The sequence below is a fragment of the Zootoca vivipara genome, chromosome 5 (assembly GCF_965207765.1).
Source record: "Zootoca vivipara chromosome 5, rZooViv2.hap1.1, whole genome shotgun sequence".
Taxonomy (NCBI): domain Eukaryota; kingdom Metazoa; phylum Chordata; class Lepidosauria; order Squamata; family Lacertidae; genus Zootoca; species Zootoca vivipara.
The window spans coordinates 17,489,807-17,508,840 of NC_142588.1; the positions used below are offsets into that span (position 1 = coordinate 17,489,807).

Sequence of the window (19,034 nt, forward strand, 5' to 3'; positions counted from 1 at the left end):
GACATTGGGAAGAAAAAGGGGGGGGGGAATGGACCATTTGGAATAAGGCAGTTTCTTCTGTTCTGTTGTTGCTGCTGCTGTTGCTGCTGCTGTTGCTGCTGCTGCTAATCTTCATTGCACAAAGCTGCCCCATAACTTTCTACCAGTGAAACTGCAATGTGATGGCTGTTATAGAATGTGAATATCATTGGAACATTTGGAACTTTGCCTTTTGTGCCTTCAGGGTAGCTCCCTAAAGCACATTCCCCCCTCCCCCCAGCAAGCTCTTACTTTCTTAAGCAGGCCCTGCCCTGGGGGAGTGGGGAGTCTATTTCACAGTCTAATACATTTCGCCATTAAAGAGCTTCCTCTTTTAATTCCAGGATATTCCAGAAGGAAGCACTTAATTTGAACTGCATTGCAATGAGTAGAAAGCTAGCCTTCTGGCATCCAATGCTTCCTAATTATTTGCCCTGGGGAGAAGAGTGGATGGCAGCGGAAGTGGAAGCAGAGGCTCTGGAGAGAAAGGAAAGATGGGAATGCTCCAAATTAAATAAACCTTCCCCAGAAGAAATTGGAGGTACCACATTCTTCCTTTCCGGAGACTCCCTAAAATCTTCATTTATTTCGACTTGCAGCTGAAAGGTTTCACTGTCACCTCTTCATTGTTCTGCAGTAGAACAACAGAAAGCTGTAACCATGTGGAACAAATATTGAGAAGCAAACTGTTTAAGCACATGGTACACTTTGTCGCATGCTAGGGTTTCCAATATTTCAGGTTTTTCTAAAGCGAGACACTTGATTCCTTCCTAACAAAGCCTGAGAAACCAGGAGAAGAGGGGATTGTTTTAGTTTTTTTGTTTTTTAATGATGGGAAAGATTGGGAGGAAAGTCCAGCCCTGCCTTACCTTCCTGCAATGCCTAAAACATGAATAAAAGCATATCAACTAAAAGCTAGCAGTGATGGTAGGATGGGACCTGAATAGTTCCTGGAATGCCTTCTGCTGAAGGGGATTATATATGAGGTTCAGCATATAGGCCTAAAGACATCTAGGCAGGAGGCTTCAGAGATAAGCCTACAGTAAAATGCTCCTATTTGAAGCGCACTCATACCACTTGAACAGTCATGGCCTCTGCCATAAAATCACAGGAACTGTAGTTTGTTAAGGGTGCAGAGAACTTTTAGGAGAGCCTGCACACAGTTCCCAGCAGCCTTAACAAAGTAGGTTTCCCAGGATTCTTTGGGGGAAGCTGTAACTGTTCAAGTGGTGTAAGAGTGCTTTAAATGTATGGCGTTGAAGTGACCCAGTAATAATATGAGAAGCTGCCTTACACTGCGACAATCCTTTGGTTTCTCCAAATCAGTATGATCTTTGCTTACTGGTGGTGGCTTTCGAGGATTTGGGACCAATCTAGGATCATTGAGCTATGGGCTGCCTCAAGCCCAACCTTGGATTAGTGCAAAAATGCAGGTTCTCAAAGGGGAGCTCCCAGCAACTTTGCTCCTTTTTTGCTGCTGTGCTGCGCAAAGCCAAGGTTTGGCTTATCTTAACTTGGACGCAGACAAACTGCTTTCATTCCAGTTCATATATTCACTCCAGTTTTCCTAGTTCCTTATAGTTTTTCTAAACATTTCCATACGCTGACTATCTGATACTTCTGCATGCCCAACTTTATGAATGCCCTTTGCTGCGAGTCATCTTTATATCCCCCGTGACATCCACATTTGGATCTTATTTTAATTTTTCTGGAAATACAAATATAGTTCTATTACAGTACCTGATACACCGGCAGTTAATAAGCCAGTTGCCAGATATGTTCGGAAAACAAGTCGGGAATGGGCAGTAGGGACTAGGCGAGCAGAAAAGAGACCATAATCCATAAATTGAGTGTTGCTAATCATGAGGTTCATTTTGCATTATTACGTAATCTCAACTGTTGAGGGAACTCGTCCAGTGGTTTATTTGACAGGCAGGAAAAGTGGTGATGGAGTGACTGTTCCTCAGTGATTTGCCAAATACTGGAGTCAGGGGAAGAGGGAAAGCAAGACAGAAATGAAAGGTGAGAAACTGGCAGTGTCTTTGGTTGAGTCAGGTGATGCTCTTTCAGATAGAAGAATTTTTGGAGTGAGTTCAGTTTGAACTCTCATCACCACATGTTAAATGGTTCTGTGCTTAGTTATGCAAAAGGCCTCATGGAATATTTTTCATTGTCCACCTCTCCCAGATTTTTGGAAAGCTGTGATTGCATTTTGCAGTTATAAGCAGCAAAATCTGGTATCCTGAGCTGCCTTCCATCCTGTACACTTTCAAGTTTACCAGCTTAATGGAGACCATTCCATGTTGGCTTGTCTGCTGGGAAACCTTGTGTATTGTATAGTAGGGATGGGGAACCTGTGACCTTTCAAATGCTGCTGAACTATAACTCCCATCATCCCCGACCCATTGACTACACTGACTGGTTCCCAACAACTAATTTGTCATTCAGGGATTCGTGTTATTTTAATGGGCTTTTTCTATGTGCTTCATTGCAAGCCCTCCCCCCTTATGAGAAGTGCAATCGATCAGTCATATAAATAAATAAATCTGGAGGGCTATAGATTTTCCAAGCTTGTTGTAGTAGATTCTGGGTCACGTTCCAAGATGGAACAGTAAATTCTCATGGAGAGCTAGCTAGGCTTATTAGCAATCTAATGCTCCCATACAGCTGCTCATTTGCACGGAAAAGGTCATCAGTGGTGGGCAAATTCTTTTCAGGAAATTTGCCATCATCACTACCTCAGCAAGCTTCTAAGGAAACTCAGGATTCACCAGAACACAGTTGGAAAGATACTGTGATGTTGTGTGGTTTTCAGAAGGCAGCCCCTCTCCGCCGCCCAAGATTCAGTAAAACTACTAATTTGCTCCAATTACTATGTTTTGGTATACTGGCTTTCCACAAATGGTGGTTTTAACACAACAAGAATGGACGCTTTTAGATCTCCTTCCATTTCATGCAAAGAGAACGGGGAAGCACACAAGTCCAAGGCTCTTGCTGGCTTGTTCATGTAATAACAACCCATAGTTCGTTGTTACATCTGAACCTGGCCCAGAAAATCCTGCCCATTTAAAAAACGTATAATTCTGCAGAACTTTGGGGAAGGTGCAAAATCACATGCCTTGACAACCAACATTTTAAACTTTGCATGGCTCAAAAGCTTTGCTCTGACTCTTGCTGTTGTTTGAGGAATAAAACTGTGTGTGTTCCCGTGGAGGGGAAAAGACTCCAAGCATAATACTGTACATTATCAAACCCCAATTTTGTTTAAAATCTGCTATGTTCCCTAGAGCATTGTGTACTTGCTTTACCTGGTGTGTGTGCTTTTTACCAACCCCTCTCCCGGAGGTTGCACATTATCCTGTTACTTAGTTAAGAGGGGCAACTTGCCTTGTGTGGCGACTGTTTGGGAAGAGGCATAAATAAGACAGTTAATTGAAAGCAGATTCCCACTGTCTACCTCTAAAGCCCACCCAGCCCATTAAAGCTCTCATGAATGAATCACTTTTGCAAAGAGAACTCTTCGCTCTTCTTCTGCCTCACTAAACTCTTGCCTGGGAGAGGTAGAAGCTCTTGAATTTGGTGACATTGATTACTAGGGAATAAACAACATGTTAAAGTATAGTGTAGCGTTCAGAAGCCAGAAGGACATGGAGATCTAGCTCTTTGAACCTGCTTTGTTTCAATGAGTGGGTACGGTTGGTAATTGATACAGTGATAAGAAAAGGTCTTGACTGCATTACCTGGTGTCAACTTCCGCTGCGCCCTGAACAGAGACCGCAGACTGTATTTCATTTGAAGTGTGCTCATGCAAGAACAATAGATCATAGATTTAAGATGGGGCCCGGTACTAAAGCAAGAGAGCCAGGTGGAGCAGTGTGAGAGGTAAATACCCTTTTGTTTGCCTTTTAAGAAATGATAATCGGGGCAGCTGCTGCTGGAAAAGGATTATTTATAGCAATAGCAGGTTAGGCAAATCAAGGGCAAAACTTTGCACTGTTGTGTCTTGTAATTTTTGAGTTACATCTTTGGGAGGGAATATTACAAATACCAAATAGACTTACCTTAAGCATCAGCAAGTCATTTTAAGAAGGGGATTAAAAAAAAGTAACACCATTTTGTCTAAGTTTTTATTTTGGTATGAGCTTTCGTGTGCATACACTTCTTCAGTGCATGTACACGAAAGCTCATACCAAAATAAAAACTTAGTTGGTCTTTAAGGCGCTACTGAAGGAATTTTTTATTTTGCTTCGACTCAGACCAACACGGTTACCTACCTGTAGCATTTTGTCTGTAAGTTAAGCTGTTCCAGTTATCCATTGGTTTTGAGTTCGCGTGTGTGTGTTAAGATTGTGCAGTTCTCTTTCACTTGGTTCATTCTTAAGTCAGCCTGGATAGCTCAGTTGGTTTGAGTGTGGTGCTGACAATGCCAAGGTTTCAGGTTTGATCCCTGTATGTATGGGATGGCTGCATGTTCCTGCATGGCAGAGGGTTGGACTAGATGATCCTCAGGGTCCCTTCCAACTCCACAATTCCTTGTTTCTATGTTTACAACATTACACCCATGTGCCACATTTTGATTAGATAGGGAAGGACCATAGCTCAGCGGTAGAGCATTGTTTTGCATGCAGAAGATTCCAGGTTCAATCCCTAGCTTTTTCTTCTTTGGCAATCACTCGTAGCCGAGTAAGATTGTCTTCCATGAACACGGTCTTAACAGTGAGTCCGTAAGTGACTGTGGAGGCAAAACTTTTGCATCATAGTAAAATCTATGATGCATAAATATAGCTTCACTACAGTCCTTGAAAGTTGTTCAGACTGGCTAAGTGTGAGTCCATGTACAGAAAACCCCCTGCAGGGGCAGATCTTGCTCAGCAGTGGATTAATATGTCTAGTTAACAAGAATAAGCTTGAAATAGTAGTACTGAAAATTCAAACATGAATGAAAGAACATAGCATGGAGAGGAACAAGCTACCCTACTTCTGAAATAATTGACCACCATGTACACTAGGTTAAAGGATGTGCTACAGTAGGCTTTCTTGATCAACATCAATAAAACATCTAAAAATAACTACACAGATATAGTCTAAGTTGATTAGCAGTAATTGCCCTGAGTCAGTGCAGTCACTGATGGGTGATGTCATGTGTAATATTCTCTTAAAGTGATTTTAGCAGACGTAGCCTTTTGAAGAGCTCTTATAGTTGGCATAAATATCCTCCTGGTTCCAAGCTGGATGCCAACAGTCAATGATATGTCTAAATATGACATAATACGGTATTAGATTATATCTTTGTGCTTTTCTTGTTATACGTTGCCAAAGAAAAATGACAGCATCTGTCTTTTTTAATGCAAAAAGAGAGCCATTAAAATCTTTCAGAAGCAGAACATGGTAGCAGGTAGTCATGTAAGAACAATGAACGTGAGCTTTCAAATATTTAGGATCTGGAATCCTCTTGGTCACAACATAAGCATTTGACTTTTCTACAAAGTCTGGAGATGATAACAGTGGAGAGGTTCTTATCCTATGCTCATGAATTGAGGCAGAACTTATGTGGACATAGGAGAGGACATAGTTGGCCTGCTCTATAAAATTGGTTAAAATGTAGTAGTAGTATAGGACTCTCCCCAAATATATATATAACCTATTGCATTGCTATGAGGAACAAAAGGTACTCCTCTTCAGACTGGGCCTATAGTATTTTTCTCAGTCCTGGTCAATCCAGAAGCTTCCTTTTGTTGTTGTTTAGTCATTTAGTTGTGTCCGATTCTTCGTGACCCCATGGACCAGATCACGCCAGGCACTCCTGTCTTCCACTACCTCTCGCAGTTTGGTCAGACTCGTGTTGGCGGCTTCGAGAATACTGTCCAACCATCTCGTCCTCTGTCGTCCCCTTCTCCTTGTGCCTTCATGAGGTGGCCAAAGTATTGGAGCCTCAGCTTCAGGATCTGTCCTTCCAGTGAGCACTCAGGGCTGATTTCCTTAAGAATGGATAGGTTTGATCTTCTTGCAGTCCATGGGACTCTCAAGAGTCTCCTCCAGCACCATAATTCAAAAGCATCAATTCTTCGGTGATCAGCCGTCTTTATGGTCCAGCTCTCACTTCCATACATCATTACTGGGAAAACCATAGCTTTAACTATACGGACCTTTGTTGGCAAGGTAATGCCTCTGCTTTTTAAGATGCTGTCTAGGTTTGTCATTGCTTTTCTCCCAAGAAGCAGGCGTCTTTTAATTTTGTGACTGCTGTCACCATCTGCAGTGATCATGGAACCCAAGAAAGTAAAATCTCTCACTGCCTCAATTTCTTCCCCTTCTATTTGCCAGGAGGTGATGGGACCAGTGGCCATGATCTTGGTTTTTTTGATGTTGAGCTTCAGACCATATTTTGTGCTCTCCTTTTTCACCCTCATTAAAAGGTTCTTTAATTCCTCCTCACTTTCTGCCATCAAGCTTGTGTCATCAGCATATCTGAGGTTGTTGATATTTCTTCCGGCAATCTTAATTCCGGCTTGGGATTCATCCAGTCCAGCCTTTCGTATGATGAAATCTTCATATAAGTTAAGTAAGCAGGGAGACAATATACAGCCTTGTCGTACTCCTTTCCCAATTTTTAACCAATCAGTTGTTCCATATCCAGTTCTAACTGTAGCTTCTTGTCCCACATAGAGATTTCTCAGGAGACAGATGAGATGATCAGGCACTCCCATTTCTTGAGCCAGACATCTTGGAGAGTGAAGTCAAATGGGCCTTAGAAATCACTGCTAATAACAAGGCCAGTGGAAGTGATGATATTCCAGCTGAACTATTTAAAATTTTAAAAGTTGATTCTGTTAAGGTGCTACACCCAATATGCCAGCAAGTTTGGAAAACTCAGCAATGGCCAGAGGATTGGAGAAGATCAATCTACATCCCAATCCCAAAGAAGGGCAGTGCCAAAGAATGCTCCAACTACCGCACAATTGCGCTCATTTCACACGCTAGCAAGGTTATGCTTAAAATTCTACAAGGCAGGCTTAGGCAGTATGTGGACCGAGAACTCCCAGAAGTGCAAGCTGGATTTCGAAGGGGCAGAGGAACCAGAGACCAAATTGCAAACATGCGCTGGATTGTGGAGAAAGCTAGAGTTCCAGAAAAATATCTACTTCTGCTTCATTGACTACACAAAAGCATTTGACCACAGCAAACTATGGCAAGTTCTTAAAGAAGCTTCCTACTGCTTGCCAAATGCAGGAACTAATGTTGGGCACCCACCTCCATTCTATGCCTGAAAAAGATTCTGAGGCCAACATAATAGCTCAGTTGGTTAGAGCATGGTTGCAGGTTTGATCCCCTTACGGGACAGCTGCATATTCCTGCATTGCAGGGGGTTGGACAGATGATCCTCAGGGTCTCTTCTAACTCTAAAATTCAACCTGGTATGCTGGCCTGCCACTTCCTTCAGTACAACATCACAGATACCACACTGGACTTGAGGTTGGGGAAGAGCTGCTAGCAGCTGTTGTCCCTCTTGTTAATGGATGCATGCCAGGTTCCCCTATCTTCTTGTGGTCATAGTGAGCATGGGGAACCATTCCCATCCTCGACACAATAGCAATGCCAGGATCATACAAGCTGCCCACATTAAGCGAAAAGTATATTTTGTGTTTACAATCTCTTAGCAGTTAAATAAGTATGTAATTTAACTCTGGCTCTAGTTTTTCAAATGTCTCTTCCAAGTCCCGATTCATTAGCTTTGCACTTCACCTCCCTTCTCCAGTTATGAGTAATATCAGTCTTTCCCTCTACATTATGAACCAAAAGTTGCACATTTGATTTGGAGGCAGCATCCTCCAGCAAAAGCAACTTTTTAAGAAATAAAATGGAGTGGAAAATGAATGAATGTTTGTTAGTTGGAAATACTTTTTTTCCTTTTATCTTTCGTTCCTTATCACAGTCTTCTTCCAGAAGGCAAAGAACCTCAAACCCCCCCCCCAGTCCCCTTAACTGTCAATCCAATCAATTGGGATTTGTCCCCCATCAATAATTAACAAAAGCTTTAAATCAATTAAGCTTTGCTTTACTAGTTGTAATACTTAATGTTTAACAAGTAACTGTAATCCTCTTTCACGGTTGAAGCTTTTGACTTTGTAGAATGTAAACATGATGTCTGGATAAGTTAAACAATGGCCAGGATCCAACCTACTCTCTCCAGTGTTTTGAGTGGAAAGTGTTTCCATTCAAGTGGAAGGGGTTTTATTTCCTGCTGGTGAGAGTCCATTGGGCATCATAGGATGTGGCTTCAGAAGCGTTGTGGTAGGGGTGGCTTTGTGGGGCAGCAGAGGATGCTGTTAGAAGGGGGTGCTGAAAGGAGATCATCATTCATGGCACTTTAGACCCCACACATAGCTTGCGGTTTCACAAGAAAACAGAGCAGAAGCCATATTTAGTTGATGTGCTATGTCTCAATGTCAGGGTAATATGAGCCATTTGCCAGCCAGTGCTGGTTGGCAACACTAAACTCAGCTAACAGAGAGAGGGCCGCCCCTTGGAATGGTTGTAACAGTCCTGGTAGATACAGTGATGCTGGCAGGTCCCTTTTCTTCCTAGTGCCATTTGTCACTTCCAGTTACTGAGAAAGGGGGGGATGAGGCAGTGGAGAGTTTGGTGTGGACGCAATGCCAGGAGCTTTGGGTTGGTTCTGCCACTGCACAGGCACCAAGCTCCCTGCTTCCTTCTGTGTCCCAAGTAAGGATGCAGGCAGGAGGGAGCTGCCTGAGGGCAGAATGAAGTTGTTGTTGGGGCAGTGCCCCATTTGCCCCCATTGACTAGCTTCCCCTGGTACCTTCTCAGCACTGAGTAATCAAAACCAGCCGATAGGCATCCAGGAGGAGGAGAAAGGCTTTCAAGTCAGCGAATGTGTCTCATTGGTATCCTTGAAATCCTACACCTCTTAAATTAGAAATGAAATCCTTCAGGATTGTCACAAATAACTGGCAATTGCCAGATAGCCATTTAAAAGGTTACCATGTGCACATGTAACCTTGTGGGGGAGTCATTTCTACCTTTCATCCTGTTAAACTAGGGAATTACTTTATTGAGCAGGCACCCCAAAACTTAGGCCCTCCAGATGTTTTGGCCTACAATTCCCATCATCCCTGATCACCGGTCCTCTTAGCTAGGGATCATGGGAGCTGTAGGCCAAAACATCTGGAGGGCCGCAGTTTGGGGATGCCTGTTATTGAGCCTTGGTAACAATGGTGGTTTTACCACGTGATTAGAGGTTCCAGGCAGCCATCTATCTCACCATGTGGATACAATTACCGTACCATGTGCTAAGCTTTAAAGTTACAACTGCTTGGCCTGCAAGCATTTATTTTTACAGCTCAAGGTAAAAAAACCTTTTTTTAGAGGAGGGAGGTTTTGAGCAATTTTACTTTGGGATTTTCTCCAGTAATGAAGCCTCTGTGGAGAAAAGGAAGTCCAGCAAGTTTATTCTCTATCTCTGAATATAGCTGCTTCATCTCTGGTGACACCATAATTAGAAACTGTACATCCTTCCTACACGATCTGAAGCGTATTTCTCCCCACTGTGTCAGCATTATATTTTAGCGTTGTGGTCAAGAGCTAATCTAATTGACCATAAAGGTATTTTTAAACTAAAGTTCCCTTAAGCCAGTAAGTTCAGAAACTCTTTTGACTTGTGGCCTTCTTCTAAAAGTCAGTTTACCTTTTGGAACTCCATCCCCACTGAGTTTTTTTTTTTTTAAAAAAAGAGTGAGAGTGGCCTGGGATATGCTCTATCCATTGTTGGTCTCCAACTCCCCTCTGTTGAAGTTTTATTTTTTACAATCAAGTGGTCTATAAGTTTTATGAGCTATATAAGAATAAATGGACTAGAAGAGAAGCCATGGGAAAATACTAAAATAATATTTAGTGATGGGGTATTGGAGATTGGAAATTGAATGTCATGGTTCTAAAACCCCTGAGCCTGTTTCAACCCAAGTCCATAATAACCTGAATTTGTTCCTCCCCCCCCTTGAAACATGGTTGTTTTGGCCCCCTCACCTTCCCCATCTGTGAGTTGTCCTGATTACCCACTTCTCCTAACTTAAACAAGCAAAATGGGTATCAGGCAGGATTTGAGGAGCTATAAACATCAGAATTTAGTTCTGGATGCTGCCACAACTATAAGCAACAGCATCTACTGGACAGTGGGAAACATAGAAGCAGGGCTGGGTGATACCTGGTTTTCAACACCACGATGTATCACCAGGGGCGAGGAAGGACTTTAGCTAATTTCCAATGTTTACCTTCCTCCAGGAGGTTTGTCCCTTGAACTTCGCTCTAGATGGGAAATACTAGAAGACCATCTATTATCATGCCACGTCAAGTATCCCAATACTCAATCCTTAATTGGAGGGGATTTTAATGCCCGTACCAAGCCAACTGGGAAACCTTGACTAAAGCCAAATGGTTGCCCCATGTCTTGACAACGATGAACTGGAACACACCATAGGGAGAACCTCTAAAGACTCCAGAGTAAACAAGGCTGGAGTGCTTCTCTATCAAATTGCCATCCATCTAAATCTAGTCCCCTGGAACGGCAGATGCCCCCCCCCAGATGTACCGGGGGAGTACACCCATCTACGCATAAAATCCAACAGCATATTAGATTATCTCTTGATTTTGAGGGATTTGTTCCTGAATGTCTCTTCCTTTAAGGTCGACAATATACAACCTAGCGATCACCTCCCCTTAGTAGCCACACTCTCTCTGGATTGGCATTCGGTCGAGCACAGACATCCAATCTGAATAGATTCCAATGTTCTGACTAGAGTGAGAGGAATAAATTGGTCTAAGGTCCAAGTCCAATTGTACTTGGACTTTTATCAAAAAGAAATTAGTGTGCAGCTAACTGATACAACTTCTGATTCCCATGACCCCAATGTACTATTGGGGCTGTTTAATCATTTTATGGTGGATCTTACTGCCTTCTTTACAATACCTCCCCAAGCGGTAAATCACAGCCAGTATAACTCTGGTGCTCCTTGGTACGATTCTCAGTGTAAACAAGCTAGAACCCTTTTGTGCTCAATTTACAATGAGTACAAGGTCTCAGGTGCTACCAACCTGCCAATTACATATTTTCAAGCCAAAGCGGCCTATAAACATGCCCAAAGGCTAAACGCACCTGGCAATCAAATCGCTAGCAGCCTTTAATTGCAGCATCCAAATCGCATAGGTCTTTGTTTTGCCATCTACCCATTTGGCCACCTACCTACCTAGGGTCAATAAAAGACTTGATATGTCAACTGAAAGTGGGTAAGGCTCCCGGGCCCGATTTGGTCCCAGCGGAGGCCATTAAGTCACATCCTGAGTGGTGGGCTGGAAGTCTGGCCAAAGTTTTCGATGCTATAAACGCCACAGGTCTCATTCCCAAGTCGTGGAAGGAGGCTATTATTATCCCAATTCACAAAAAAGGATCCACCGCTAACCCCGGGAACCATTGTACCATCAGTCTACTTTCAATCCTAGGGAAAATCTATGCCCACTTTCTGCTTTCCAAATTGACCCAGTGGTCGGAAGAGTCCAACTTAATTGGTCACGAACAAGCAGGTTTTAGACCCAATCGCTCCACAACGGACCACGCTATTATTCTTTACCATCTTGCACTGAAGTACTCTACCGGTACCCCTAGTTGGGGCCATCTATGTGCTGCTTTTATTGACTTTTTTGTGCTGCCTTTTTTGACAGCACCCCCAGAAAACACCTTATGGGTGAAACTCGCTACCTGGGGCATTGACAGAAGAATACTATGGCTTATGATTCAATTGCATGAGGGATCAGTTGCCAGAGTGAGACTAACTCCAGCAGGTGAACTCACGAATTCGGTGCCTGTAAATAAGGGAGTCCGCCAAGGCTGTATACTAGCTCCCTATCTCTTTAATTTGTGTATAAGTGATATGAGAAAACCTCTAATCAAGTCGCTTGTCAATATTCACGCCACGCCCCCCCCCGCCTTGCGGATTATCGCTGCCCACTGCTTCTGTATGCAGACGACGCAGTAATTCTTTCCTATTCTCGAGTTGGCCTAAATAGAGCACTGAAGATCTTTGTTTCCTATTGTCAAACCAATCAGTTAACCATCAACCATTCTAAATCCAAAATAATGATTTTCTCCAGAAGCCGAAAACAATACAAGTGGAAGCTCGATGGAGCAACAGTGGAACAAGTTTCCAAATTCCAATATTTAGGCATATTTTTTCAACCAAACGAGATGGAAAGCACAAAATCAATATCTCCTCAAGAAGGCTAAAACTGTGTCCCACACGCTTCTCCAGTTTTATTTCACAGATGGGGCTCTGCATGTGCCTTCGGGGTTGAAGGTGTTTAATGCGAGAATAGCTGCCATACTCGCTTATGCTGCACCACTTTGGGCTGCCTTGGCAAATTTTTCCCCTCTTGAGACCCTCCAAAATCAGTTCTTACGCCGCCTGTCGAAACTTCCCTCATGTGTGAGCAATGTGGCTATATGTCTGGAACTGGAGATCCCCTCGCTAGAGACACTTCTGTGAAAATGGGCTTTCAACTACAGGCTAACACTCTGGCACAGATTACCTGATTATTATCTAGCCCAATGTTTATGTCATGACGAATTCACCAGTCCCTGGGCCAGCAAGATCCATGCCAAGCTTTTGCTTTTTGGAATCTCCCCCCTAGAAGCTTTAAATTTTGATCTTACGACAGCTAAAAAAATTATTAATCAGGGATTGGATGATAGAGTTGCAACATAATCTTATGTTAGACGGGGGGGTATGTTCACCTCTGCATATGGGCGTTACTCCCGCAAATCATGTCCCAGCTTATTTATCATCCTTCTCTACCGTGTTTCTCCGAAAACAAGACACCGTCTTATATTTATTTTTTCTCAAAAAAAACCCCACAAAAACACTATGGCTCATTTTCAGGGGATGTCTTATTTTTAATTAAGTATGGTACAGTTTAACCTACAAGGTTAAACTGCCTATCACTATGGCTTATTTTCGGGGTATGGCTTATATTCCTTGAATGCTTAAAAATCCTGCTATGGCTTATTTTATGGCTACGTCTTATTTTCGGAGAAACAGGGTATTGCCAGCCATCGCTTTGCGTTTATTAAAGTGCGGTTCAATGTTTTCCCCTCCAACGTCCTTCTTCACAGATTCTCTAAGGGCCGAGTCTCGGTTTTATGTTCCTGTGATAACCAGTCGACGGAATCCCTTCAGCACATAGTGTTTACATGCCCTCTGTATAGTGCTGTCCGAAAAAACCTATTGAGTCCATTAGTCCAAAAATTCTCTAGACTTACAGTAGAGACTCATCTCGCCCTATTATTGCAAGATACTGATTCGTTCGTAACCTTGCAAGTGGCAAGATTTTTAACTTCTGTTCTGTCCTATAAGAGGCGAAATGGATTGTTACATGAATCCTGAAAGCTTTTACCATATCATTTTCCTAATTTTATATTATCTGTAATTATTATATTTTTAGTTCTATATTTATTTTATTAATTGTAAAGCAAGTATGTCTCGCTGTGTCTGTTTTTATGTGTATATGAGCTTAAAGCTGAAATAAATCATTCATTCATTGTGGAGAAAGCCTTGTCTCCCACTGTCCTGCCTTGTCTGCGGTTGGGTTAGATCAGGCATCCCCAAACTTCGGCCCTCCAGATGTTTTGGACTACAATTCCCATCATCCCTGACCACTGGTCCTCTTAGCTAGGGATCATGGGAGTTGTAGGCCAAAACATCTGGAGGGCCGCAGTTTGGGGATGCCTGGGTTAGAGGGTGATTTAAATATGTGTCCCATGTCTGGGTCAGCGTTTGAAATTCTCCAGACGCCAGGTGCATTTTACACCTGGCTATCGGCCACATGCGACCAAGTGAAGATGCCCAGGCATCTGGATGGCGCCTGATGTCTCCACCATCTGGAGGTGCATGCCTGGGGATCCTTGGATCATTCCGCATTTCACATACTAACAACACATCCTGTAGAATTCTGTCCATTATATTTTATCAGCACAATATGAATGAATTTGAGGAACCAAAAAGACGTATTGAAAAATGCGACTTTTGAGCTGTCTGGCCCAAAAATGGCAACTAGGCATTCCGTTTGGGTGACTGTAACCCTGGTTTAAAGAGCCACTTAGTGCCTAGCTTATATATTTGACTTTCTAACACTGGTTTCAGTTGCCGTGTGGCAACCCCAATTCCCTTTGGAGCCATGTGGGGGACCCTCTGAGTGTTTGCTATTGCTATTGCTATTGCTGTAGAAGTGCTAAGCTTTAGATCAGCGGCTTGGAACAGTGATCAATATGATAGCCACTTCATTTGAATGCCTTCCTGACAGGAGATAGACTTTCTTAATTGTTATAAGTGCCAATACAGTTGAGAGTCTGTTGGTATTCATCCAACTTCCATGTGAGTGTTGGCTGTGTCCTAGACTAAGCTTGAGTCCCTACCCACTTTTCAAGGTCTTCAGGTTACCAGTAAATTATATCTATACACTTGGCAATTTCTTTGCAAAATCTTGCAACTAATTGAAATGCCCTATATCAAACAGCAGACCATCAAAATAATTGCAGAAAAAAAGGGGGGAAGGCTTCAATTTAAACTTTGAGGACAAAAGCCTTGATGTAGGGGAAATCAGACAAGGTCCCTCCCCCGCCCCTGCTTATATGGAAGCTTGCCAAAGGTTGCATTTATGTTCATTGAAACTTTAATTCCAAAAACCAGCACTTAAATGCTAATAGGAACAGGGTTTAGAAGCTCAACTGCCCTTTCTCTCTCTTTCTCTTTCTCTTTCTCTTTCTCTCTCTCTCTCTCTCTCTCTCACACACACACACCACACACACCACACAAATGTAAGTTAATTCACCACTCCCAAATCTTGAAATTTGGCATGTGTATTTCTAGTTTGCTGGCTTTTCTTTACAGCTCACAAGGGAGAGAGGAACCTTCCCCTTACTCCTTCCAGTATGTCAGTAGGCAAAGTAGCTACAAATAATTTGTGGGAAAATACTGTTTGTGTGTCTTTCTGTTGGAATTTTAAATAGGGCTAAGCTGAAATGGCCTATGTTTTAATTTACTTTGTTTTCACACAGATTAGAAAATATCTCCCTTTTCCAGCAATTCTTCTATCTGTTTTACTGGTGGTTCAGAAGGCTCAGTTATTGGTTGGTATGGTCGCCATAGTTCTTTGTACTGCAGTGATGACTTCACAGTTAGCTCAAAGGAAAGTACAAAATAAAAAAAGGAAGAGGTGAGAGAAATGGGCATGAAGGGACAGCTAACCACTGGCCCTGCTACCCTGTTTCTCATATTTTAAGACATTCCCATAAAATAAGCCATAGCAGGATTTTTAAGCATTCAAGGAATATAAGCCATACCCCAAAAATAAGACATAGTGATAGGCACAGCAGCAATGCCGGCCGCAGCAGGAGGAGGAGGAAAAAAATAAGACATCCCTTGAAAGTAAGCCATAGTGTGTTTTTTTGAGGAAAAAATAAATATAAGACATGTCTTATAATATGAGAAACACGGTAGCTAGGGATCATGGGAGTTGTAGTTCCAAAACATCTGGAGATCCAAGGTTGCCTATGCCTGTGCTAGTATTTTGTGGACATAACAAGGGCTGCTGAACACTGATTTACTAGGTTTCCCTCTACATGATTAGCAGATGGAAGTGAGTTTCCACTTTTGTTTTTCACATATATTATCCATGCGGGAGAACTAAGGGACTCTGCTAAAGTTATCATATAGTAAACACTGTTTGTTGCTTCTCTTCGAAAAAATGCAATTCAGAAATACTTGAATTGTAACTATTTACAGTTTTACTTATTTAAAATCTATGTATATAAAACAGCTTCTAGTATATAAAACAGAACACAATCAAAACAAAAACAGGATGCTGTCAGTTTCCTATTCTTGCATTTGTGTCACACCTGCTCACAGCGCTACAGCATCAGGTGCTCACAGATCGTATATCATTAACTCATGTAAATGTTATTAACAAGACTTGAGTCAATACTGCTGCACATTGTAGAAGCGATTACTCTGTCAGCTTAGGTCAGATCCACACCACGTATGCACATTCGGTTGAACATTTAAAACTTCTAAATCCCCCCCCCCCCGAAGAATCCTGGGAACGATGGTTTGTGAAGGGTACTGTGAATCATAGCTCTGTGAGTGGGAAACCACAGTTCCCAAGATTCTTTGGGGAAAGCCATGTGCTTTCAGTGTGCTTTAAATGTATAGCATTTAATGTATTGCATTTAGTCCTCCACAGAAAGGGTTACTTTGCGGTTTTTTGGGGGGGTAGATCAGAATATTTTAAAGTGATTCACATTAAGTTTCTTTATGCATTCAAGGGCAGTTCTAAATTCTGGAAGGATGCAGAATTAAGTGATTGATTTCAGGGCCCGCTGGGGATGGGACCTTCTGAAGTATTGGAGGCAGAGACTCTCACAGCACATGGGAGAGCTTCATTTGCACTGTGCAGTCCACAGCAGTCTCATTGGTTTCTGTAGTGGCCCTGGTGTTTGAGCTAGTTGGCCTAGAGGTCTATGCCCTCTTCTCATGTTACTCACCCAGAAAGTTAAACAGAAGTATGAAGAGGATTTCATAGAATAGTAGAGTTGGAAGGGATCCTGAGGATCATCTGTCCAAACCCTTGCAGTGCAGGGATATGCAAGTGTCCCATGCGGGGATCAAACCTGTAACCTTGGTGTTATCAGCACCCGCTCTAACCAACTGAGCTATCCAAGTACATCTTTAGGCCATCACCCTGAGGTAGCACAGTCCGTTCCAGCCCCTCATCTTTTGAGAGAGAACATACCAAAGGAGACAACATTTTCTCTACATAGACTCTCCAATATGCTGTAGGGTTTTTAATCATATGGGAAAGCTACTCCTCTCTAAATCAACCTGAGAGGGCTGCAAGGAGTCACACCATCTCCAGGGGTGAGGCTGATGCGCAGCCCCGTTGAATCTGTGTTGCCCTTTCACACGAGTAACATGCAAAGAGGGCTCTTGTGCATCCCGGGGGATGAACTGGGGATTCAGCGGGGCTGGTAGGTATCCCATTCTGAATGGAATTTGACAGGTCTACAGATCATGCCAAGTGATTCATTTCCCCCCAAATCAGCAAGTTTTAAGTAATGTGTATAATTCAAGTATAAATAAGTTACATAAGACATCCTATCTTGATCCGTAGACATTCAACTGAGATTTCAGCTTCCATTTATGTGGGGCTCTGAGCTATGTCTGATTTGTTCCAAGTTGAGTTGTTGGAGGTCTAGTGATGTTCTTACCATGTGTCTGAAATCAAAGGTGGAAAATTGCAGTACTTTCCTCTTCGGGGATTACATTCCATCATCTTTGCCATATCTTAGTAACACCGTCTGCTCTTAACATTACCGTACATTTCCGATGTACAGTGTTTTTTGCCAGAGCTGGAGCAGAGCACATGTTTTCCCTTGTTTTGCTGGAAACTACAGCAGATCAAAGATGCTTCATGTAATGATCATCAGTCTGCACGGAGTGTCTCTGTGTTACATATTAACCAGCTTTGATGCCTCTTTACATGAGGTCACAGCTTCCCAAATTAATTCTGTCACAGGAGAAGATTCATTAGATTCTTAATTGACTATTTCCTTACAAACAAGCAGGAAGGAACTTCTAGAAAGCAAAGTAATTAAATAGTGAACAGTGCACATAAATCATATTTCTGAGCAAATTAATGAAAAAATGCAGAATTTGTTGCACTTTATACAAAGGGCGTTTTTGTTTGTTTATTGGCAAGTATACGAGTGATAGCCCAGGGTCCTCAGCCAACGTTTTTGAAGTTTAAGCTTGGTTTTTTAAGACAGGGTCTGATCCTGAGCATCAATCCTGGCTGCAGCTTCATGGGCATGGGGAATTCATGGCTTTTTTCTACAGAGTTCTTTCCACCATGAAAATGTTTGCTGTTGATAAATGTAAAGTTGGATGTCTCATGCCAGTTTTAGACCTGTGGTACAAACTGATTGCATCAGTGGACTGAAAAACAGAATTGTGCCTTCAGAACCCCATTGAATGTTTGAAAAGGGAATAGCAGTTCTTCATAATGAAAGCACTTTCATGTGAAAGGTGCGTAGTTATGTTTATCGCTCAGTTCTTTAGCAGTTTTCAGCCGCCAGCAGAGGCTTTCACTGATTTTTTTTCATATATAAAAGAGTAACGACATGATACTGTTTCAACTACGTTTTTAAAATAAAGAAAAGATTGAAAAAAGTACCTCCTGTATTGCCAGTTTTGTGTGAGCAGTGGGTTAGTGCAAACACTTTTTATTCCGCTCTCAGAGCTGAGCTGAATTTCCGCGAGTTTTGATTTTTGTGTTTGATGGGGAGGAGAAAGGGCCTTTGGTGAAGTGTTACAAAAATTGTGCAATGCTTAAAAGTGTTCCTATGCTTTGTCCAAGTGCTGAACATTAATCACAACTCTGGCAGCGCTCTTCAAACTCCCTGGAAGTCTGAGTTTCACCCAGAAAATATATTTAGTAGGGGAGTCTAACCTGTGGCCTTCCAGATGTTGTTGGACTCTATCACTCTATCAAGCCAACATGACTAATAGCCAGAGATGGGGGGAATTGAAAATCTGGAGAAGCCACAGGTTAACCACTTCTGATATTTAGGAATTCTGCCTAAGATTTATCTCATTTGGGTCAGAGAAGTTCCCTGAGTTCGGTCACTCAAGTTCATGGACTGCACAGTCCTCTTGTTTCTAAGCTCAGATGTTTCGCTGTGCTGTGTTCTATCAGATAACTACACTCCAGGGACAGTTCCTTGGAACTTTATTTTAAAAAATGCTTTTGATGGGCCTGGCTGCCTGAGACCCCTGGTGCCTTGTTTCACATGGGAGGTAGCTATAATGCAGATGATTCTGAAACCAGTGTCACTCCTGAAAGGTGAGGCACCGCTCTGAGGTAATGTGGGAGACAATGCCCTAAGTACTATCATT

At 42.4% G+C, this 19,034-nt stretch overlaps 1 protein-coding gene across 2 annotated transcripts in view; it reads left to right on the top strand.

Moving 5' to 3' along the window:
- RET (ret proto-oncogene) overlaps positions 1-19,034 on the top strand; it is an 87,963-nt gene that overhangs the window by 16,791 nt on the left and 52,138 nt on the right. The window contains exon 1 of one of the 2 annotated variants that reach the window (XM_035138104.3): positions 298-559. The exons of the other annotated variant lie outside the window; for it this stretch is intronic. Coding sequence (XP_034993995.3) covers positions 403-559 — 157 coding nt within the window. The 5' untranslated portion in view covers positions 298-402. Of the gene's footprint in view, positions 1-297; positions 560-19,034 lie in introns of those variants that run through there. 2 annotated transcript variants of the gene reach the window in all.